This window comes from Cricetulus griseus (assembly GCF_003668045.3).
Source record: "Cricetulus griseus strain 17A/GY chromosome 1 unlocalized genomic scaffold, alternate assembly CriGri-PICRH-1.0 chr1_1, whole genome shotgun sequence".
Taxonomy (NCBI): domain Eukaryota; kingdom Metazoa; phylum Chordata; class Mammalia; order Rodentia; family Cricetidae; genus Cricetulus; species Cricetulus griseus.
Window position 1 is genome coordinate 21,771,937 of NW_023276807.1, and position 24,224 is coordinate 21,796,160.

At 37.6% G+C, this 24,224-nt stretch overlaps 1 protein-coding gene across 1 annotated transcript in view; it reads left to right on the forward strand.

The window, feature by feature from the left end:
- The window catches only part of Col19a1 (collagen type XIX alpha 1 chain), a 298,074-nt gene that overhangs the window by 64,300 nt on the left and 209,550 nt on the right, over nucleotides 1–24,224 (forward strand). The window contains exons 9-10 of the mRNA XM_027392846.2: nucleotides 1,506–1,550; nucleotides 4,345–4,389. Of these exons, the coding sequence (XP_027248647.2) occupies nucleotides 1,506–1,550; nucleotides 4,345–4,389 (90 nt within the window). The remainder of the gene's footprint in view (nucleotides 1–1,505; nucleotides 1,551–4,344; nucleotides 4,390–24,224) is intronic.

Here is a 24,224-nt window from a genome sequence, read left to right on the forward strand (position 1 = left end):
ATAATTACACTATTTTGTGATGCTTCCACATGTAATTACATACCACAGCCAAGTTTTGCCCTTATGACAACTGCAACTACACTAAAGAATACTTTGATAATTTAGTCTAAACAAAGAAAAACCTTAGCTCTTAAAGTATGGTGTGTGCATGTATATGGCAGTACACTTCTGGTTTAAAAAAGGAAAAAGAAACAGTAAAACTTTTCAAAAATGTATTAGTAATAAAATTATGATCTCAATATTTAGGTATAGTATCTCATTGTTATTTTAAAATTCGAAGATATGGTGTTCTTCTTAATATGTTTATCTTCCCTGAAATAATTCTTAGAAATAATACATTTTTGGTAGTGCTTAGAAACTGTTATTAAGTGAATTTTAGGAATATTTCACAGAAATGGAGCAGATCGTAGCGCTGTTAGCTTATTTTGAGCTGCCTGAGTCTGGACAGTTGGGAGCCATGGTAAATTCCTAGACTGAAGTAAATGCCCGAGGGTTTACTGAGAATGTGCACCCCACCCCCACCCCATGAAGTATCTCCTTCTAACTGGTGTGCTCTTCACAGAGCAGACTTGTCAACATAATGACCAAGAATTCCAGTAATGGAACCTGATAGGCATCTGCTGAAAATGTTCATGCCCATGACAGGAGCCATGTGAAAAGGGAACTGTTTCATGTAGAATTGCCTTTGGTACAACTTCAGAATTGACCCCACAGCAATCAAGAGATATGGATAAAGAAATAAGCATGTCCATAATCTGATAAAAGCATGCATATGTGCATATGTGATATCTCATATTAGGAAAGAAGACACTTATAAGACACAATTAAACACAGACCGTGTAGGGAAGCAGGATATTGGTCACAGCTGAAGGGCAAGAGTTTGAAGCCTAGTCACTGTGTACCCATTTATATAAGACGATTATGAGAATAGTAACTCTGTTCAGGAAACAGTGCCTACCCCATAAAAAACATTTTTTAATATGCCCAGAGTTTTTTAAAGCAAAGAAAAAGAAAATAAATGATAGGGAAAGAAAGAATGAATGAAAGAAAGAAAGATCACTAAATAGCATGTGGAATATGCAGTCTCTGGAATCACTGAGCACTCACTAGACATCTTAGGTGATATTACAAATTGGATAACCCTGAGACTGTGAGACTAGTACTCAGAGCCCCTATTCCCTCACCTTAAAATTTGAGGTGATGTTTATGGAGTTGTGACATAATGGAAAGTTGGAAGATCCTACATGTGACAGATATCTAGAAAAAATGTTAGTTTTTCTCATAACACTGCAGCTTTCCCAACACTTAGGAGGCAGAGTCAGGCAGATCTCTGTGAGTTCAAGGCCATCCTGGTCTACAAAGCAAGTTCCAGGACAGCCAGGACTACAGAGAATCCCCATCCCTAAAACCCAACCAACCAACCAAAAAAAGGTATATGTGAGGGGGGGGGGTCTTTTTCAGTATCATTTGTGGCTAATAGGATTTATTTTGGTTACTCTTTTTAGGGTGAAAATGGCTTACATGGTATTCCAGGCTTACTTGGTCAAAAGGTAACGGTTTTTATAAATGTTTCCTACAAACTAAGCTAATAAACCAGTCTTTCCAAGGAGAACTCATAGAAACATTTACTTCTCAGAGACATCTCAAGGAAACATTTGTTCCAGGGTGTTAACAGTATGCCTTCCCGAAGAATCAGTAGTGATGCCCTCTCCGGGCCATGGAGGTGTTAAGGCTGTACCAGAAACATTTTTCTGTTATCAATCAGAGTGAACAATGGAACAGTGTTTTCTGCTATTAGTTCCTATTTGCATGTTGTGTGTTGTGCTTCTCAGACTGGGTTAAGCAAAATGTTCACAATGACATGAAATATCTAACAGTACAAGGATCACACACCACTAAACTCTTCAAAGCATACCTTTTTGCTTTTGTCTGGCAGTACAGACCAATATTCCTAGCTACTTGGAAGGCTGAAACAGGAATATTGCAGACTGATAGCCTATAGAGTGAGTCTAAGGCTAGCTTTGACAACTTAGTGAAATCATGTCTCAAAATGAAAAATAAAAAGTGGGCTGCAGAGATAATTTAGTGCACAGTGTTTGCTTATCCTGTATGAGGCTATGGATTCAATCTCATATAAATAATAATAATTTAAAAAAACCTTCAGAGTGGTACATTCATACTCATGATGAAGAAGATTTTCACCATCCATGGTACATTTTTCCGTGCCTGGCATCTTTCTCTTCACCAACATGAACTTCCTCTGGATCCTTTACTATCTATCCAAGGACCACTTTTTCTCTCTGGGAACAAGCTCAACTTTGTGTGCCAAGCATCCCTGGATGCCCAGAAACTAATATACTCCAGGTTCCTGGAGGAAAGAGGAGTCACTTCAGGTGGGGCCAGCTGTCATGATACAGCCCAGACAATCCCTCCACAGGGGAGAGCATTATTGATGCAATTTTAGATGTCCCCTAAAGCCAAACATGTCATTTCTATACTGTGGTGAAGCAGTACAGGTTTTAATAACAAAATGGCAGAAGTTGCTATGCATTTAGGTTTTGTTGTTTTGTTTTTCCCCAAAGCCGGATATGTCATTTGAAAAGATATACTTTCATTTATAGTTACAGCTTTAAAACTGCTAACTTTTCCTAGCCCATAGACATGATAAGATTGGACCTGGAGCCATGAAACCGCATGCTTCCGAGTCCCTTCACGGCAGTTCTAGACAAATCCCACTGGTACAGCATGTGCTGCATCTGTGAATTAAGTTTCAAGCCAAGGGATACGCAGATTTATCTGCTGGGAAATAGTTTTGGACTTTCCAGCAGCTGTTTGTGGTGGCTGCATCATGCTGACATCGTGGCCAGTGCGCTAAGGGGCATTTAGCAGCTTCAGTGTCAGCTTGAATTACCAGATGGAGTTAAATTCTATATTCAAGGGGAAAGACTATTAAAAGAAAGTTAGGCCCATGCATTAGTGATAAAAAATACTTATGAACTAATCTATTGTTTTCTAATATGGTTTTTAGAATAAAGGAAGCAGAAAACAATTATTTAATCATGTTTCTACACATTGCATGCATTTGTTTGTATATGTATGCTAATATATTCATAAATTATCTATAAACAACAAGATAAGAGCTCACATTTTAATCTATATGATCCATGTGGATTTTAATTATATCATGTGCCACTTTGTGGAGGCAGTACAGAAAAGTTGAAATCAGAAACTTTTCATCTCTAGCTAGGTATGATGGCATGTGTTTATTTGTTATCCAAGCACTTCTGTGATGGAGGCAGGGCGATCAGGAGTTCAAGGCCATTGTGATCTACATAGTGAACTCAAGGACAGCCTGGCATACATAAAAATCTTCACTTAAAAAAAACATAAATAGAAAAACGAAACAAATAAACACAAATATTGGTCTCTTAAGAAGGAGGAGGGGGTGTTGGTGGGCTGGATGGGAGGCAATGGAGGGATGGGAGTTATAACTGGGGTTGGAATGTAGAATGAAACTTGATAGATAAATAGATAAATAAATAACACAAAAAAGAAGATACTGGCTGAATGCTGTGTGCCTTAACCCCCAGTGAGTGGATGGCAGATAAAACTGATCTCTTAACACTCACCTCCTAGCTACATAACCATAGGTCCCTGACATCTAGGAGGCTCTCAATGAGTGTTTACCAAATGTTTGATGGTAATGTCATCAATCTATTTATAGCAAATTAAATCAGAAAATAAACTAAGAAATTGGAGAAGGTTCATGAGGAAAAGAAATACTTGCACTTTGTAGAGTTAAAGAGAACAGCTCTTTTTGTGACTGTGAGTCACATGAACAGACCAGAGAGGAGTCTAGGGCTGCAGGCATGTGGGGGTGGAGGTAGACTCAGGACTCCAAGGTTCAATTCTAAATAAACTCATGATGAACCTCTCCTTAGACACTCATGTGGAAGGTAGGTTTCAAAGAAGTCTGTGTCTTCTGGGGTTAATGAGATGCTAGTGACAACAAGAGTGGCAAACTTGGTCTATGCTGCTTCCTTCAATTCTCAAAGCAAATCTAGATGGTTCCATTCTCAGACACTTAATACGCAGGGTGCAGGATGCTTGGCTTTATGGGGATGAGATTTGTCTAGAAGTTAGGGAAGTGTCTAAAAGGCTGTTCCCTGAGTATTTTGTACTTTTCAGACTTTGCATTGTTAATATTGCCTTAGAACTTCATATCAGAGTGAGTTACTGAAGTCACTGAACTTTTTTAGTCATAGAGATATCGCTAGTATTTTGAAAATTCCATGAACTGTAAGAAGTATTCTCATTACTTTACATCACACTCTTCTTTTACAGGGAGAACAGGGACTTGAAGGCATCAAAGGGGAAACTGGTGAAAAGGTAATCCTTTCTATATGTTTGTAAAGATGAATTATTGAATTATGCTCATGATATAGTTTAATGTGACATTTAGTTTTTGTATGTTCTATACAACATACATAATAAATTTGCTTTGTCACTAAAACATTTGCATCAATTAGAGTAGCCGTTATATATTGGTGATTGACAGAAATTGTTCTAAAGTTACTTAGTGGTCAGGAATTTTTAGTTAAATTTATTCCATTTATATATAAAAGATGCAAAGATGCATTGGGCATTGTATTTTTATGTTATGGTATCATTGGTCCATGTGACTATGTCTCTGACTAAAAGTTTTGTTAGCATGGACACTGGTTTATTAGTGGAATTTTACCTGGGGGAAAATTAAGAAAAAATTTAAAAGGAAACAAAAAGGAGTTAACTGTTACAGAAAAGATTACACACTAAAATCAGAGTTATTCCAAAAGATTTCATGTAAGGGTGGTTTAAATGTATGGGTAATGTACAAGAAACTCACTCACAAGACTTTGAAATGCCTTGGGTCACCTTTCAGCAGACACTTTTATCAATGCTACAAGGTTACGGAGAAAAGTGTGGAGAAAGCTTCAGACTGGAAGCATTTTTTTTCCAAAGCACTCAGTCCTAAGTGAGAACCTTGGTAAGAAGTACCTGCATTCATCCCTGAGCTCCTGCTAGAGAAGCAAGCAGAGCCAGTCAGGTGGATGAAGCCCATGGCATGAGTACCCTGGGGCTCAAAGGAGGGTGGATACTGGTAGACTGTGGGTCTTGGGGGACCAAGGACAGATGTCATCCCTGTAACCTAAACACCACCCTCTTAGAAAAGTGAACTCTGCATTTTATACCTTTAAGCAGTGTTTTATTCTAAGAAATCTTGTGGTCCTTGAAAAACATGTAAGAAATCTTTCCGGTACAAACCTACAGTTTTGGCAGGTGCAAAGTGTGGTTTGTGTCTAGCTTTCTTGGCAGTGATCAGTTATTTGCCTCTCCTATAAGTATTTATAGAGACAATGAGTATCTTCTATAATTACAGGACAATTTACACATGTTGTAAGTTACATGATAATTATTTTCCCTCGGTGAAGTGAGAAAGAGAAAGAAAAGATAGTCATACAATAACCATGCAATTGAGGAAAACAAATCCATTAAAATTATAACCATTTCAATGGGTCTTTTAGAAATCCCTTGACTACTTTTGCTTTAGAATAATAGTTATTGTCAGGCCATGTCTTTAAGTCTTATTTCTATGTATTTTTTGGTTAATTGGTAGGATTTTATCTTTAGAGATCAGTGAAACTAAGCAAAGCATAATATGCTTTCTATAATGTAGTCACCAGAACCCTTAAAATTTGCGCTTTTTCCTCTGAACATAGCTGGTATTTCATGGTAATAAACAGATTCTCTAGAACTGAATATAAACAACATACATTATGTACATGCATCACAATGCCATAATGGGATCCATTATTGTGTGTAATTAACATATGCTATTCAAATATTTAAAAAGAACACACATTCAGTATATTTTGCTCCTAAGATTTTCCTCCTGCTTCTTCATGTTTATTGAGTGCTGCATTCAAGCAACCCCTTCTACCATAAGGTGGGAACAATTATGGAGACTACTTAAAATATGTAGAAAGAAATAGGGATCCAAGAGAAAAGACAGTGTTTCCAGGAGAGAATCACAATCCTGATGATCAAATTTAATATTCACATAATATTCACATAATCATCTTTATGCCTAGAAGGTCCTGCATTGATTACTACTTATTAGACTTTAAATGATCCCTTTCAGTATTGCAAGCTGAAAAATACACATGAATTATGTCTGTGTCTGATCCATAAAACATGTATTTTTCCATAGTATGAGTAAGGTCATGTGGTTGACTTTGGCTATGAGATAAAGAAAGAAAAGTCTGTGACAGCTCTTTAGTTTGGTGTCACAAGTGCACAGGGTTCTTGGGTTGCTTGCAATGCATTTTTTTGAACAAAATCAACCAGCTACATTTGAATATCAATTCCTTGTGGAAGAATAAGTATATAATTGCTTTAAAAACTCCTTATTAAACTACCTCAGTTTTTCCTTTCTGGTGTTTAAAATTTGATGATTTTTGAGTGACACAATGCACTGATTGTCGACTAAATAATTCAAGAAGTAATGAGAAATTGCATATCTACCAAGGATACATGGTTATGGTAAAAAAAATTAGCTCTGAAAAATAGCATGCTGTGTGTTGATTTCCAGATGTTATGTTTACAGGCAATGGAATCCAAGTTCAGAAACCTGCTATTTTGTCATAGAAAATGAGACTTCTGTCTAATATACTCACTAGAATGATCAAGAGGTTCCAACAAAAGTCCAATTTACAAACGCACTGTTCTTAGTGCAGAGAACTTTTGAGTTACGAAGTATGGGTCTGTTTATCCCTTGATATTCATAGGGGATTGGTTTGAAGACTTGTCTGAACATTTCAAATCTACAGATACTCAATTCCCTTATTGGAAATGCTGTGTGTCCTATGCACGTCTTCATAAGTATTTTAATTGACTTTGAATTATTTTTATATCACCTAATACATTGAAAATGCTATGTGTATAGCCGTTATACCCTGTGGAACAATGACAAAAACCCACTACATGTTCAGTACAGACATATATTAAACACTATTTCTCTATTCTCAATGAATTTCATATATATAACGTATTTTGTTAATATCCTCCCTACTACCCTCATAAAACTTTTCCCTCCCAACTTCATCCCTCTCCCTCCCTCCATCCCTCCCTCCCTCCCTTCTTTTCCTTTTGATAACTCTACCAAGGCTAATTAGTGCTTCCTGTATCTACTTTGGTGTGGAGCCATCCACCGGAGATTAGGGAACCTACTAGTGACCACATCCTGCCCCCAGAAACAATAATTCTCTCCCCCAGTCACCACCAACTGCCAATAGCTCCTCAGTTATAGGTGGGACCTCATGAGCCTTTTCCTCATCCATGCTGGAGTTTTGGTAGTTTTTGATCTTATGCTGATCGTGGACAGGCAAGCATAGCTGCTTTTATTCATGAGTGCAACAACTATGTCCTGTCCAGAAGATAACCCTTGCAGCATTGGTGGTACAGTGGTGAGCATAGATGTCGTCTAGATGATAGCACTTCACAGCCTCCTCCCCTCTTCCCCACCCTCCAGCTCTTACTACCTCCCCTTCCATGATGTTCCTTGAACTTTGAGGGGAGGTGATATGTGAGTCTGCTTATTTAGGGCTGAGTGCTCACTATTCCGAGTCTCTGCATAAACTGTCATATCTTTCCTGGTTTATTACCTAAAATGCAGCTGGTTTTGATTTATTATTGAGTGCTACTGACCATGAGCTTATATAATAAGGACCTAAAGTGTTTCAGCTACTTTTAATGTTCTTATTTGAGAAACTAAAATCAACTGGGGTTTCAAATCTCTTAATTTTAGAAAAACAAACAAAAGATGAAAACATGAGTCCTTTCTTTGTAAACTGAGCCAGGAAAGTGTTGATTGCACGCAGCACTTGAGGCATCCTCTAGCTGTGAGTGCCCACAATGTGTTGACTCTTGTTTAGGCTTATGGGAATGACCTGTTTTCACTATGCTCTTTATTGATGTTTTCTCCCCCTCTACGTTAAGCTAGTAACAATAAAGAAGGTACAAAGCTAACAAATGTGTATGGCTTATACTCTCTTAAAACTGCCACTGGAAAACTAGACTTTGTAAATTGCTAGAGATGTGATTTTTATTGTCCTGCTGTTACCAGAGTCCTCTTTACATGCTGAAATTCAATATGATATGTGTTTGTAAGTTAGAAAATTATGTTTAGCTGACTATTCCTCTGCTTATATAAATGTTCTACAAATCTTTTACTGGAAAATATCTTCTGGAAAAAAATATTTCACTGAGCCCTATTACTATTTGTTTTTAAATAAATACTATTTAATTCTATAAGATGTATAAAATTCAAATAAGTAAAATTACAAAAATGTGTTTTATAACCTAGAATTATTTACCTATATGTATGTGTATATGTGTATACATATACTTTATACATTAAAACTAGAAAACTGTATGGTGTCATTTGTAAAAAAGACATGTACCCAAACATTTGTATTCTTCAATCAAATGTCCATATCAGGCAAATATCAAGTGGTATAAGTGGTATAATGCAAATTTTCAGATGCCAGAATAAAATATAATGTGTGTGTGTGTGTGTGTGTGTGTGTGTGTGTGTGTGTGTGTGTGTGTGTGTAGTCCTCCTGTTGATTTTATTAATGCAGGGGTTATTCTCTGGTAGTTTCTTTTGTTATTTCAATAGGAGATGGCCAATGCTTATTAGAAAATGTCTCCACCCATATATTTGGCTTAGTTGTTCATGTTAGGTTTTAGTCAAGTGAAAAAGCAGTGTTGAACCCATTCTTCCTATTCTGTAGATTTGTATTTGTAGAATTAGAATGTAGCAGCATTAGCAGATAGTATCTCCCACATGTAATAATGATATGGAAATGCTAAGCTAATAAATGGGTTGGGGCTGGAGGGTGGCAGCACAGACCTTTTTAAAATTATTTAACTACTACTCATATTTACATATCCATCCCCTCCCATCCTCCCATGCTCCCCACCAACCCCCCAACCCATTCCCCAACTCCTCTCCAGGGAAAGCGAGACCCTCCACGAAGCACCTTTAAAGTCTGTAATATCGTTTCGGGGAGGACCTAGGCCCTCCTTGCTGTATCTGGACTGCAATAGTATCCCTTCACAGGGAATGGGCTCCCAAAGTCCATTTGTGCTCTAAGGATAAACACTGGCTCCATTGTTAGAGGTCCCATAGACTGTTTTGGCCTCCTAGCTGGCACCACATTCAGAGGGCTTGGTTCAGTCCAATGCTGGTTCCCCAGCTTTATGAATAGGGTCTCCATACTCTCACCAGGTCAGGTCAACTGTCTCTGCTGGTTTTTCCAGCACAGTCTTGCCTTCTTTGCTCATCAATCTTCCCTCTCTGAAACTGGATTCCAGGAGTATGGTTCAGTGCTTAGCTGTGGGTACCTGTTTCTGCTTTGGTCACCTACTGGATGAAAGCTCTAGGAATGGTAACCAAAGTAGACATCAATCTCATTATAGGGGAAGGGCATCAATGACATCTTCTCCACCACTGCCTGGATTCTTAGTTAGGGTCATCCCTGTGGATCCCCTAACATTTCCCCTGTGCCAGACCTCTCTCCAAACCTGTACTGTCTCCCTCTATCAAGGCATCTCCTTTCTTGTCCTCTATTCCTCCCCTGTTTCAGTCCTCTTGTTCTCCCCATTCCCCTCTTCCCTTCCCACCTCTTTCCTCCCCCCCCCATGCTCCCACTTTGCTCAGGGGTTCTTGCCTCATCCCCTTCTTCAAGGGACTATGCAATCTTCTCCTGGGGTCCTCCTTGTTCCCAAGCTCCTCTGGCAGTGTGGATTATAGACTGGTAATCCTTGGTAGCACAGACCTTTAATCATAGCACTTAGGAAGCAGAGGCAGGGGGTATCTCTGAGTTCAAGGCCATACTGGTCTACAAAGTGAGTTCCAGGACAGCCAAGGCTATTACACAGAGAAACCCTGTCTCAAAAACAAAAATAGTGGGGTAAGTAATGTACTTGGTAGAAATTTGTTCATTTATTTCTGACAGATTATGACATACATTTAACATAGCAAACTTAAAAGATGAAACAATATTTTATACCAGTACTGCAAATAAATGTCACCCATGAATAAATAATTGAAACACTGACTTCTTGAAGTATATTATCATGATTACGCTCTGTCAGATAACCAGTAGTAATTATTTGCCCCAAGAAACAATGATTATGATTCCAAATATTCCAGGATCTAAAACACAGAAAAATGTGGTCACTTTAGGCAATTGTTAATTTGTCTGTTGTCATGTTAAAAGCACAAAGAACTTGAGTAATAGAAAGGGAGCCATGATCTGGCCACTTAAAATTGAATAAGAAAATGGCCAAAGACGGAATTTATTCAGTGCTCATAAACTTTTCTTCTAGATATTCTGGGGTAGCATTTTAGGTCAGTCAACAAGTCTCTTTACCAGATGGAGAAGTCCATACCAGCTGAGACATTTTATATCCTTGCCACAGTTCGTCGATGTATGTCCTCAGTAAAGGTGACTCATTAATGGGCAAAAACCAACCACATTTATGTCAGAGAAGAGGAACATATGTTTCTGGCCTGTCCAGCAGTACCCCAAAGAGAGACTAGATTGATAACTTCTTGTGGTGCTAGTGGTGTGCTGTCATTGGGGTAAATGAACCACGCATTGCGAGATGCTGTATTGTAACCAATCTTGCTATGCCAGCTGTGTAAACCTGTGTGTGTGTTCTTTACCATGGGCTTTTCCTTTATAAGACACTCAATTCCCACTTAACAAGGTAGCTGTAGGAACTAAAACTATGCCTAATAAATGAAAGATTCTATAAAACTAATTAATCAATAGCCAAAATATGAAAAATATACAAAATATTGGTATTTTGACATAATTACAATGCTTAATTTTTAAGTTTACACAAAGTTAATTCTTAACTTTCCCTCTAAACAAGTAAAAAAAATATTCAGGATTATTAGCTACTCGTACAAAACAAATAATCTCAAACCAACATTGATGTGTTTAGCATGTTTTTCTGTGGCTTAACTCAGGGATTCTTTGATCACATTGATCCTGTTTGGTTTGCTTAAGCTAAGGATGTTAGCTGAAGGTAGCTAATCCATGTTAGATTTTAAAAGACTCAATGTCTTTATTCTAGATGACTGCTCTCTTTCCAAGAATGATCACAGAATTTTCTCAAAGCAAGAGGATATGCAAAAGCTTGTAAGGCCTTTTGGGGCTCCTACTTCTGAACTAGCAGATCACATTTCCACAGTGTTCTATTAGAAAGCAGGTTTTAAAACCAGCCCAGGTTCCAAGAGGTGTGATACCCACCTCTTGATTTCAGAAAGTATAGCTATATGAAGGAATGCAAAATAGCTAGATTTCATAACAAAAGAAACACAAATGAGATAAAAACCACCTTACTTCTAACTCAATAATTTAGAACAGATGTTGATGGATTTAACAATTTTGTTTTCATTCTCCCATAATCTGAAGTACAACAGTTGCTCTTAGTGGGATTTAGAGACTATGAAAAATATGTTTCCACACTTGATTAACAGCACCATCTTATATGCAAAGCCAATAGAAAAATAAAACTCATTATTTAGTGACAACAGAAAAGATGTGCTCATTAGCTACTTCAATGAATTATGTTCTACTTTTATTTAATATCATGTGCTCTTAAATTTTAGTTACAATAAAACTGCTATAATAAATGAAGAAAGTGGTTCAGAATTGAAATGTATTTTCAGAATTTTACTATTAATGCTTTCTTGGCAATTATGCTGAATGTTTAATATCCAGAACGAAGGCAAGGGTGCTAAATCCTGTTATTACAATGAGGCATTTTGCCATCATCCTTACAAAGCGACTGTCAACCTGTCACCTTACTTCCTGTGAAGTTTCCCGTGGTTCACCTTGTAGAATTTTCCTGAACACTAGCCTGATATAGAATTATTTCATTTATCCTGGTAACACATGCAAAACTTCTCAAGCTTTTAGTTGGGACTCACATGATTCATTTGACAACTGACTTGAAAAACGAAGAGAACAGATGGAGTAGAATAACTATAATTTCAAAAATCAGAGCAATTTATGTGTGGTCATTGAAAATTGGTATGGGAGTAACTGTGCCAACTTTCAATTATCCATGGTGACAGGCAACTGGGACTCAAGAATGGCAGTGCCAAGTCAGAGGCTTAACATTAGTCAGTACAGATTGTATGTTATTTCCCCAATCCTTACAGCACTGTTGAATAAATACTAAAATGAAGTATAGTTAACCCTCTTTTACTCTTTAGTAATTACAGAAAATGGAATATTAAAGAGAAATTCATATATACAAACAAGAGAATAATCTTCAAAGATGCTAGTCTTTTCAAGTGTTATTTCCAATAACCATATACTGCTTCACTATGTGACTATATACTATTATCTTTAATGATTACTTGATTGGAAGCATGTCTTTCCTATGTGTTCTGGTGACTTAGGCTAAGTAGTTTTGGTGTGGTGATGTTTTGTTGAAGACTAAATAGCTGTATAAGTGACAAAGTAAAGACATTTCGTGGAACCCCCTGGAGATTTGATGTGAAAGGCACCAGGAATAGTGCTGGAGGGGCAATGGGTTGACTGCAGAGGAAAATGAGTTTGCATCAAAATCCAAAGCACTATCCTTGAAATGAAAATGTTCTTAAGCAACATGTGGACCAAAAGAAAAAGATGGATGCACTTACAGGGAATTACAAATGTCATGTAAGTCCTAAGGAATGTTGGTCTAAAGTCAGTGACACCTTATTTGTGAGGAATTTCCACTAGGCTATAACATGACAAAAACACCTATATAACACGAGTAACACATTACTATTTAACAGTACCTGTGATTTTTTTGAGCAATGTTAATTTTACTTTGAAACTACACACTACGAAATCTACCTATTTGTCTTCATCTGTGAACACCACCACATCCTAATAACTCATGAGATACATCTTACTCTCTCATCCACTCTCCAAAATTCTGGCCAGATGGATCTTTAAAAACTAAGCACATGGATCCTATTTTTACAACATTCTCATGGTTTCCCATTAGGCTGAGGTTCAATCCCTCATACAGTGTGTAAAACCTTTCAGGCTCTGACCTGCAATGTACCTCTGGAACCTTTCTCCTCGAACCCCACTTTGTTGCCTTTTCTTTTTTTTCAGTTTTTTGCCTTCACCAAACTCTTCTGTCCACCGTTGTCTCCATGGATATTTGAAATATTGTTCCCATTCACTACTGCTTCTATTTTGTTTCCTGTTGCTGTGATAATTACAGTCCATTGTTTTAATGGAAAGTCAAGACAATAAAAAGTTGAAGCAGTCAATCATTACATCCACAGAAAAGAGAAGAGAGCAGTGAATTAATGCAAGATGTGTGTGCTCATACCACTCTCCTCTTTTCATTAAGTTCAGTATCTCCTGCATAGGGAATGAGTCCCTCATGATGGGCAACTCTACCAATTTCAACTAACTACTAACTAATCAAAAAAAAAAAAAAACTCTCCATAGATAGTCCCACAAGCCAACTTTATCAACACACTCTACCATTGACATTTCTTTTCCAGTTTATCCTAGATTGTGTCAAATGAACAATTAAAACTAACCATTGCTCGAATTACCTTTCTTCTATTCAGCCATTACACTTTGAAAGTTACGATTCCTGCTGTTGTCATAATACTCATTAACCTTTTAACACTATAATTCACTTTTAACTACTTATCACAATTTACAGTTATAAGATTCCTGGCATGTGATTTTTTTCTTTATACTCATTTCCATTCAGTCAAATAGAAATTCCATGACAGAAGATATCAGCCTACAGTTTTGCTTTTATCTCCAACACCTAACATAATGCTTAGCACATAAAAGAATTTAATTAATTCATTCATTACCACCAGGGAATGGTGTGGACAAGGTTTAGTGTTTGTTTTCATCCTCTTAAATTATTTGGTAAATATTTTTGATGCACTCAATATCCTGTTTTTTCAAATTCTTGCTATTTAACTTGTGAGGCAGAGTTACATGTACATAATATTTAATGTGTGTACATATGCACTTGCTTTATTACACTAATTCTATAAGTCTAATTATTGTAATTACATCTCAGTGAATCTACAAACCATTAATATATTCAGCAGTATGCTAAAATATGCATAGAATAAATTGATTTAAAATTTCAACTTTTATTATTTACAAATTATACTTTGGCAGGTGTTATCTAGCTTTATATTATAATCTGTCAAAAATATATCATGCATCTAATACCAGATATGACACTGTCTTTTTTTTATTCTAGAAGCACGATTATTTACATATCCATGTCCCATTCCTTTGCCCTCCCATACTCCCATGCTCTGAACCAACCCCCCAACCCACCCCCACCCCCGCCCCAGGGATAGTGAGGCCCTCCACAGGGGACTGTCACAGTCCTTCACATCATTTGGGGGAGGGCCCATGCCTTCCTTGCTGTATCTGGGCTGCAATAGTATCCCTTCACAGGGAATGGGCTCCCAAAGTCCATTTGTGCTCTAGGGATAAACACTGGTTCCACTGTCAGAGGTCCCATAGACTGTCTTGGCCTCCTAGCTGACACCCACATGCTGAGGACTTGGTTCTGTCCAATGCTGGTTCCCCAGATTCACGACTAGGGTCTCTGTGCTCTCACTAGGTCAGGACAACTGTTTCTGCTGGTTTTTCCAGCACAGTCTTGGTTCCTTTGCTCATCAATCCTCCCTCTCTGAAACTGGATTCCAGGAGTATGGTTCAATGCTTAGCTGTGCCTGTTTCTGCTTTGGTCACCTACTGGATGAAGATTCTAGGAATGGTGACCAATCTCATTATAGAGGAAGGGCATCAATGGCATCCTCTTCACCACTGCCTGAATTCTTAGTTGGGGTCATGGATCCTGAGTGCCGACCTCTCTCCAAACCTGTACTGTCTCCTTCTATCAAGGCATCTCCTTTCTTACCCTCCTCTATTCCTCCCCTGTGTCAGTCCTCCTTTTCTCCTCTCCCTCCCCTTCTCCCCCTCGCCCCTTCCCACCTCCTTTCTCTCCCCCCATGCTAACAATTTGCTCAGGGGGTCTTGTCCCCCTCCCCTTCTTTGAGGGACCATGCAATCTTCTCTTGGGGTGCTCCTTGTTTCCAGCTCCTCTGGAGTTGTGGATTGTAGGCTGGTAATCCTTTGCTCTATGTCTAAAAATCCACATATCAGTGACTACATACCATGTTTGTCTTTTTGTGACTGGGCTACCTCAAACATGATGGTTTCTTCTAGTTCCATCCATTTGCCTGGTAATTTAAAGGTTCCATTGTTGTTTCCCCTCTAAGTAGTACTCCATTTTGCTGAGAAACCACCCTACTAATTTCCAAAGTGGTTGTACTAGTTTGCACACCCACCAGCAATGGAGGAGTGTTCCTCTTTCTCCACATCCTCTCCAGCATAGAATACTATTGGTGCTTTTGATTTTACCCATTCTGACAGGAGTAAGATGGTATCTCAGAGTTGTTTTGATTTGCATTTCCCTGATGCCTAAGGATGTTGAGCACTTCCTTATGTGTCTTTCAGCCATTTTAGATTCCTCTATTGAGAATTCTCTAATTAGTTCTGCACCCCACTTTTTAATTGCATTGCTTGATGTGTTGGTGGCTAGCTTCTTGAGTTCATTGTATATTTTGGAAATCAGCCCTCTGTCAGATGTGGGGTTGGTGAATATCTTTTCCCATTCTGTGGGCTGCCATTTTTCCTTCCTGACTGTGTCCTTTGCCTTACAGAAGCTTCTCAGTTTCAGGAGGTCCCATTTATTAATTGTCGATCTCAATGTCTGTGCTACTTGTTATATTCAGGAAGCAGTCTTCTGTACCAATTCATTCAAGGGTACCTCCCACTTTCTCTTCTAAGAGGTTCAGTGTGGCTGGATTTATGTTGAGGTCTTTGATCCATTTGGACTTAAGTTTTGTGCATGATGATAGATATGGATCTATCTGCAATCTTGTACTGCCAGCACCATTTGTTGAAGATGCTTTCCTTTTTCCATTGTATAACTTTAGCTTCTTTGTCAAGGATCAGGTGTTCCTAGGTGTGTGAGTAAATATCAGGGTTTTCAACTCTATTCCATTGGTCTACCTGTCCACTTTTATGCCAATACCAAGCTGTTTTCAGGACTATGGCTATATAATAGAGCTTGAAGTCAGGGATGGTGGTGCCTTCAGAAGTTCCTTTATTTACAGGGTTGTTTTGGCTATACTGTTTTTTTTCTATATAAAAATGAGTGTTATTCTTTCAAGGTCTGTGAAGAATTGTGTTGGGTTTTTGATGAGGATTGCATTGAATCTGTAGAGTGCTTTTGGCAAGATTGCCATTTTTACTATGTTGATCCTGTCTATCCAAGAGCATGGGAGATCTTTCTATTTTCTGATATCTTCTTTAATTTCTTTCTTTAAAGAGTCAAAGTTCTTACTATACAGGTCTTTCACGTGTTTGGTTAATCGTAACCCAAGATATTTTTATTCTGTTTGTGGCTACTGTGAAGGGTGATGTTTCTCTGATTTCTTTCTTAGCGCATTTATCATCTGTATAGAGTAGGGCTACTGATTTTTTTGAGTTAATTTTGTATCCTGCCGCTTTGTTGAATGTGTTTATCAGTTGTAGGAGTTCCCTGGTAGAGTTTCTCGGGTCACTTATGTAAACTATCATATCATAGTGAAATAGTGAAATAGTGAGAGTTTGACTTCTTCCTTTCTGATTTGTATTCCCTTGATCTCCTATTGTTGTCTTATTGCTCTAGCTAGGGCTTCAAGTACAATATTGAAGAGATATGGAGAGAGTGGACAGCCTTGTCTTTTCCTGATTTTAGAGGAATCACATTCAGTTTCTCTCCATTTGGTTTGATGTTGGTTGTTGGTTTGCTGTATATTGCTTTTATCATGTTTGGGTATGTTCCTGTTATTCCTTATCTCTCCAAGACCTTTATCATAAAAAGGGATGTTGGATTTTGTCAAAGGCTTTTTCAGCATCTAGTGAGAAGATCATGTGGTTTTTCTTTTTCAGTTTGTTTATATGGTGGATTACGTTGATGGATTTTCATATGTTGAACCATCTTTGCATCCATGGGATGAAGCATACTTCATCATGGAGGTTGATTTTGCTGATGTGTTCTTGGATTCAATTTGACCGTATTTTGTTGAGTTTCTTAGCATCAATGTTCATGAGGAATATTGGTCTCTAGTTCTCTTTTTTAGTTGTATCTTTGTGTGGCTTGTGTACCAAGGTAATTGTAGCCACTTAAAAAGAGTTTGGCAATGTCTCTTCTGCTTCTATTGTGTGGAATACTTTGAGGAGAATTGGCATTAGCTGTACTTTGAATTTCTGGTAGAACTCTGCAATGAAACCATCTGGCTCTGGGTTTTATTTGGTTGGGAGACTTGATAACTGCTTCTATTTCATTAGGGGTTATAGGTCTATTTAAATTGCTTATCTGTTCTTGATTTAATTTTGGTAACAGATATCTATCCAGAAAAACGTCCATTTCCTTTAGATTTTTTGAATTTTGTGGAGTACAGGTTTTCAGAGTATGACCTGATGATTCACTGGGTTTCCTCAGTGTCTGTTGTTATAGCCCCCTTTTCTTCTCTGATTTTGTTAATTAGCATGTTCTCACTTTGCCTTTTGGTTAGTTTGGATAGAGATTTGTTTATCTTGTTGGTTTTCTTGAAGAACTAACTCTTTATTTCTTTGAGTCTTTGTGATATTTCCCAGTTTCTACTTTATTGATTTCATCCCTCAGTTTGATTATTTCCTGGTGTCTACTCCTCCGGGGTGAGTTTGCTTCCATTTGTTTTAGAGTTTTCAGTTGTGCTGTTAATTCTCTAGTGTTCTCCAGTTTCTTCATGTGGGCATTTAGTGCTGTGAACTTTCCTATTAGCACTGCTTTCAAAGTTTCCCATAAGTTTGGGTATGTTGTGTCTTCTTTTTCCTAGGAAGTCTTTAGTTTCTTTGTTATTTCTTCCTTGACACAGGAATGGTACAATTGTGCATTATTCAATTTCCATGAGTTTGTAGGGTTTCTGCAATTTGTGTTGTTGATTTCTAACTTTAAAGCATGGTAGTCTGAAAAGATACAGGGGGATATTCCAATGTTTTGTACCTGTTGAGGTTTGCTATGTTGCCAAGTATGTAGTTGATTTTAGAGAATGTTCCATGTGGTGCTGAGAAGGCATTATCATTTGTGTTTGGATGGAACTTTCTATAGATGTCTGTTAATCTCAATTGGGTCATAACTTCTGTTAGTTCATTTGTTTCTTTGTTAAGCTTCTGTCTGGTGGTCTTGTCTAATTGTAAGAGTGGGGTGAAGAAATCTCCTACTATAAGTGTGTAAGGTTTTATGTGTGATTTGAGCTTCAGTAATGTTTCTTTTTACAAATGTGGGTGCCTTCATTTTGGGGGCATAGATGTTCAGAATTGAGACTTCATCTTGATGGACTTTTCCTGTGATGAGTATGAAATGCCCTTCTTGATCTCTTTTGATTGATTATAGATTGAAGTCTAATTTGTTAGATATTAGGATTGCTATACCAGCTTGTTTCTTGGTCCATTTGAATGGAAAAATCTTTTCCCAACCCTTTACTCTGTGGTAACATCTGTCTTTGATATTGAAATGTGTTTCTTGTATGCATCAGAAGGATGGATTCTGTCTCTATATCCATTCTGTCAGCCTGTATCTTTTTATAGGCAAGTTAAGACCATTGACATTGAGAGATATTAATGACCATTGATTGTTGATTATTGTTTGTTTTTGATTTGTTGTTGGTGGTGTTATTGTTTATGGATTCCCCCACCCTTTTTTTCTTTTGGTGTTTGGTGAAGTGGGATTATCTATTGCCGATGTTTTTGTGGGTGTAGTTATCTTCATTGGGTTGGAGTTTCCCTTCAAGTACTTTCTGTAGGGCTGGATTTGTGGATATGTATTTTTTTTTTGAATTACAAACAAGATTGAACTACATGACAATCCCAGTTCCCTTCCCCTCCCTTTCTCCCCTACCACCCCCTCAACTAAAACCCTACCTATCACATATCCTTTCTTCTAATCTACACCTAACTCAACCTGTCTGCTCCATTATGACCTCTGCATCCCTCCTCTTCTTCCCTTTTCATTCTTGTAGCTCCCTCGCCACTCTTCCCATGCTCTCAATTTGCTCAGGGGATACTGACACTTTCCCCTTCTCCAGGGGACAAAGTTTGTCTCTTTTAGAGTCCTCCTTGGTTACTAGTTTCTCTGGCAGTGTGGATTGTAGGCTGGTAATCCCATACTCTGTCTAAAATTCACATATGAGTGAGTACATATCATGTTTGTCTCTTTATGATTGGTTACCTCGCTCAGAATGGTTTCTTCGAGTTCCATCCATTTTACAGCAAATTTCAAGATTCCATTGTTTTTTTTTTTTTTATTTTCTGCTGAGTAGTACTCCATTGTGTAAGTGTACCACATTTTCTCTATCCATTCTTCAGTTGAGGAACATCCAGGCTGCTTCCAGTTTCTGGCTATTACAAATAGTGCTGCTATGAACATTGTTGAACAGATATCTTTGTTGTATGAATGTGCTTCTTTTGGGTATATGCCTAGGAGTGGAATTGCTGGATCTTGTGGTAGACTGATTCCCATTTTCTTGAGGAGTCGACATACTGATTTCCAAAGTGGCTGTACAAGTTGGCATTCCCACCAGCAGTGGAGAAGTGTTTCCCTCTCTCCATACCCTCTCCAGCATAAACTGTCATTGGTATTTTTGATTTTAGCCACTCTGAAGGGGTAAGATGGTATCTCAAAGTTGTTTTGATATGCATTTCCCTGATGGCTAAGGATGTTGAACACTTTCTTATGTGTTTTTCGGTCATTTTAGATTCCTCTATTGAGAATTGTCTATTTAGTTCTGTACACACTTTTTAATTGGATTGTTTGGTGTTTTGAGTTCTTTGAATACTTTGGAGATCAGCCCTCTGTCAGATGTGGGGTTGATGAATATCTTTTCCCATTCTGTGGGCTGCCATTTTGTCTTGCCTACTGTCTCCTTTGACTTACAGAAGCTTCTCAGTTTCAGGAGGTCCCATTTATTAATTGTTGATCTCAGTGTCTGTGCTACTGGTGTTATGTTAAGGAAGCAGTCTCCTGTACCAATTAATTCAAGGGTATTTCCCACTTTCTCTTCTGAGGTTCAGTGTGGCTGGGTTTATGTTGAGGTTTTTGATCCATTTTGACTTGAATATTGTGCAGGGCTAAAGGCTTGGGGTTATCTGTAGTCTTCTACATGTTTGCATCCAGTTATGCCAATACCATTTGTTGAAGATGTTCTCTTTGTTCCAGTGAACATATTTGGATTGTTTGTTAAAATCAGGTGTTGTAGGTCTGTGGGTTAATATCAGGGTTTTCAACTCTATTCCATTGGTCTACCTGTCTATTTTTGTGTCAATACCAAGCTGTTTTAGGACTATAGCTTGTAGTCAGGGATGGTGATGCCTCCAGAAGTTCCTCTATTGTAAGGGTTGTTTTGGCTATCCTGGGTCTTTTGTTTCTCCATATAAAGTTGAGAATTGTTCTTTCAAGGTCATTGAAGAATTTTGTTGGGATTTTGATGGGGATTGCTTTGAATCTGTAGATTGCTTTTGCCAAGATTGCCATTTTTACTATGTTGATCCTGTCTATCCAAGAGCATGGGAGATCTTTCCATTTTCTAGTATCTTCTTTAATTTCTTTCTTTAGAGAGTAAAAATTCTTATGGTACAGGTCTTTTACTTTTTTGGTTAGTGTTACCCTAAGCTATTTTATGTTGTTTGTGGCAATTGTTAAGGGTGATGCTTCTTTTATTTCTTTCTCCACCAATGAGTCATCTGTATACAGTAGGGCTACAGATTTTTTTGAGTTAATTTTGTATCCTGCCACTTTGCTGAATGTGTTTATCAGCTGTAGGAGTTCCCTGGTAGAGTTTTTTGGGTCACTTATGTAGACTACCATAAAATCTGCAAATAGTGAGAGTTTGACTTCTTCCTTTCTGATTTGTATTCCCTTGATCTCCTATTGTTGTCTTATTGCTCTAGCTAGAACTTCAAGGACAATATTGAAGAGGAATGGAGAGAGTTGCCATCTTTGTCTTGTTCCTGATTTTAGAGGAATTGCATTGAGTTTCTCTCCATTTAATTTGATGTTTGCTGTTGCCTTGCTGTATATTGCTTTTATTATGTTGAGGTGTGTTCTTGTTATCACTGATTTCTCCAAGAACTTTATCATGAAGGGGTGTTGGATTTTGTCAAAGGCTTTTTCAGCATCTAGTGAAATGATCACATGTTTTTTTCCTCAGTCTCTTTATATGGTGGATTACATTGATGGATATTTGTATGTTGAACCATCCTTGCATCCCTGGGATGAAGCCTACTTGATTGTGATGGATGATTTCTCTGATGTGTTCTTGGATTCGATTTGCCAGCATTTTATTGAGAATTTTTCATCAATGTTCATGAGGGATATTGGTCTGTAGTTCTCTTTCTTAGTTGTGTCTTTGTGTGGCTTGGGTATCAAGGTTATTGAGGTCTCATAAAAAGAGTTTAGTAATGCCCCTTCTGCTTCTATTGTGTGGAATACTTTGAGGAGAATTGGTATTAGCGATACTTTGAATTTCTGGTAGAATTCTGCACTGAAGCCATCTGGCTCTGGGCTTTTTTGGTTGGGAGATTTCTGAAGACTGCTTCACTTTTATTAGGGGTTATAGGTCTATTTAAGTTGCTTATCTGTTCTTGATTTAATTTTGGTAAGTGAAATCTGTCCAGAAAATTGTCCATTTCCTTTAGATTTTTTAATTTTGAGGAATATAAGTTTTCAAAGTATGACCTGATGATTCTCTGGATTTCCTCTGTATCTGTTGTTATGTCCCCCTTTTCATTCCTGATTTTATTAATTTGCATGTTCACTCTTTTTTGTTTGGTAAGTTTGGATAAAGGTTTGTCTATCTTGTTGATTTTCTCGAAGAACCAACTCTTTGTTATATTGATTCTTTGAATTGTTCTCCTGGTTTCCATTTTATTGACTTCAGCTCTCAATCTTTTTTTAATTCCTGGTGTCTGCTCCTCCAGGGTGTATTGGCTTCTTTGTTTTCTTCAGCTTTCAGTTGTGCTGTTCATTCTCTAGTGTGATTATTCTCCTGTTTCTTCATGTGGGCATTTAGTGCTATGAACTTTCCTTTTAGCACTGTTTTCAAAGTATCCCATAGGTTTGGATATGTTGTGTCCTCATTCTCATTGAATTCTAGGAAACCTTTAATTTCTTTTTTATTTCTTCCTGTACCCATGAATTGTGCAATTGGGTGTTACTTAACTTCCATGAGTTTGTAGGTTTTCTGTAGTTCGTGTTGTTGAATTCTAATTTTAAAGCATGGTGGTCTGATAAGACACAGGGGGTTATTTCTATTTTTTTTGTACCTGCGGAAGTTTGCTATATTGCCAAGTATGTGGTTGATTTTAGAGAATATTCCATGTGACACTGAGAAGAATGTAAATTGTTTTGTATTTGGAAGGAATGTTCTATAGATATCTGTTAAGTCCAATTGCGCCATAACTTTTATTAGTTCTTTTGTTTCTTTGTTGGGTTTCTGTCTGATGTTCCTGTCTAGTGGTGAGAGTGAGGTGTTGAAGTCTCCCACTATAAGTGTGTGCAGTTTTATGTGTGATTTGAGTTTTAGTAATGTTTCTTTTACAAATGTGGATGCCTTTGTGTTTGGGGCATAAATGTTCAGAATTGAGACTTCTTCCTGATGGATTTCTCCTGTGATGAGTAGGAAGTGACCTTCTTCATCTCTTTTGATTGATTTTAGTTTAAAGTCCAATTTGTTGGATATTAGGATTGTTACCCCCGCTTGTTTCTTGGGTCCATTTGATTGGAAAATCTTTCCCCAACCTTTACTTCTTAGGTAACGTCTGTCTTTGAAGTTGACGTGTGTTTCTTGTATGCAGCAGAAGGAAGGATTCTGTCTTCTTATCCATTCTGCTAATCTGTGTCTTTTTATAGGGGAGTTAAGATCATTAATGTTGAGGGATATTAATGACCATTGATTGTTCATTCTTGTTTGTTTTTGATTTGGTGATGGTGGCAAGATTATGTGTGGGATTCTATCCCTTTTTCCTTTTGGCTGTTGGTAAAGTGGGGTCATCGATTGCCTATATTTTTCTGGTTGTAGTTAACTTCCTTGGGTTGCAGCTTTCCTTCCAGAACTTTCTGTAGGGCTGGATTGGTGGATATGTATTGTTTGAATCTGGTTTCGTCATGGAATATCTTGTTTTCTCCATCTATATTGATTGAAAGCTTTGCTGGGTATAGTAGTCTGAGCTGGCATCCATGATCTCTTAGCATTTGTAGAACATCTATCCAGGACCTTCTGGCTTTCAAAGTTTCCATTGAGAAGTCGGGTGTAATTCGGATAGGTCTGCCTTTATGTGTTACTTGCTCTTTTCATTTATTCCTCTTAATATTTTTTCTTTATTCTATAATTATGGTGTTTTGATTAATATGTGGCGAGGGGACTTCTTTTTGTGGTCCTGTCTATTTGGTGTTCTGTAAGCTTCTTGTACTTTCATAGGCATATCCTTCTTTAAGTTGGGGAAGTTTTCTTCTATGATTTTATTGAATATGTATTTCTTCACCTTCTTCTATACCTATTATTCTTAGGTTTGACCTTTTCACGGTGTCCCATATTTCCTGGATATTTTGTGTTAGGAATTTGTTGGACTTGAGGTTTTCTTTGGTAGATGACTGTATATCCTCTAGTGAGTCTTCAACACCTGAGAGCTCTCTTCCATCTCTTGTATTTTGTAGATTGTACTTACATCTGTGGTTCCTGGTCATTTACCCAGCTTTTTTATTTCCAGCATCCCTCATTCGGTGTTTTCTTTATTTTTTCTATTTCAGCTTTCAAGCCTTGAACTGTTTCCTTCATTTGTTTGTTTGTTTTTTTCTTGGCTTTCTTTAGATTCTTTAAGAGATTTGTTTATTTTTAAAATTTTTGGTTTGTCTTTTTCTCCATTTCATGTGTTTTATTTGTTTTTTCTTCTATTTAAGGGTTTTCTAGTTTCCTCTTTAAGGGTCTCTATCATCTTTATAAGATAATTTTCAAGGTC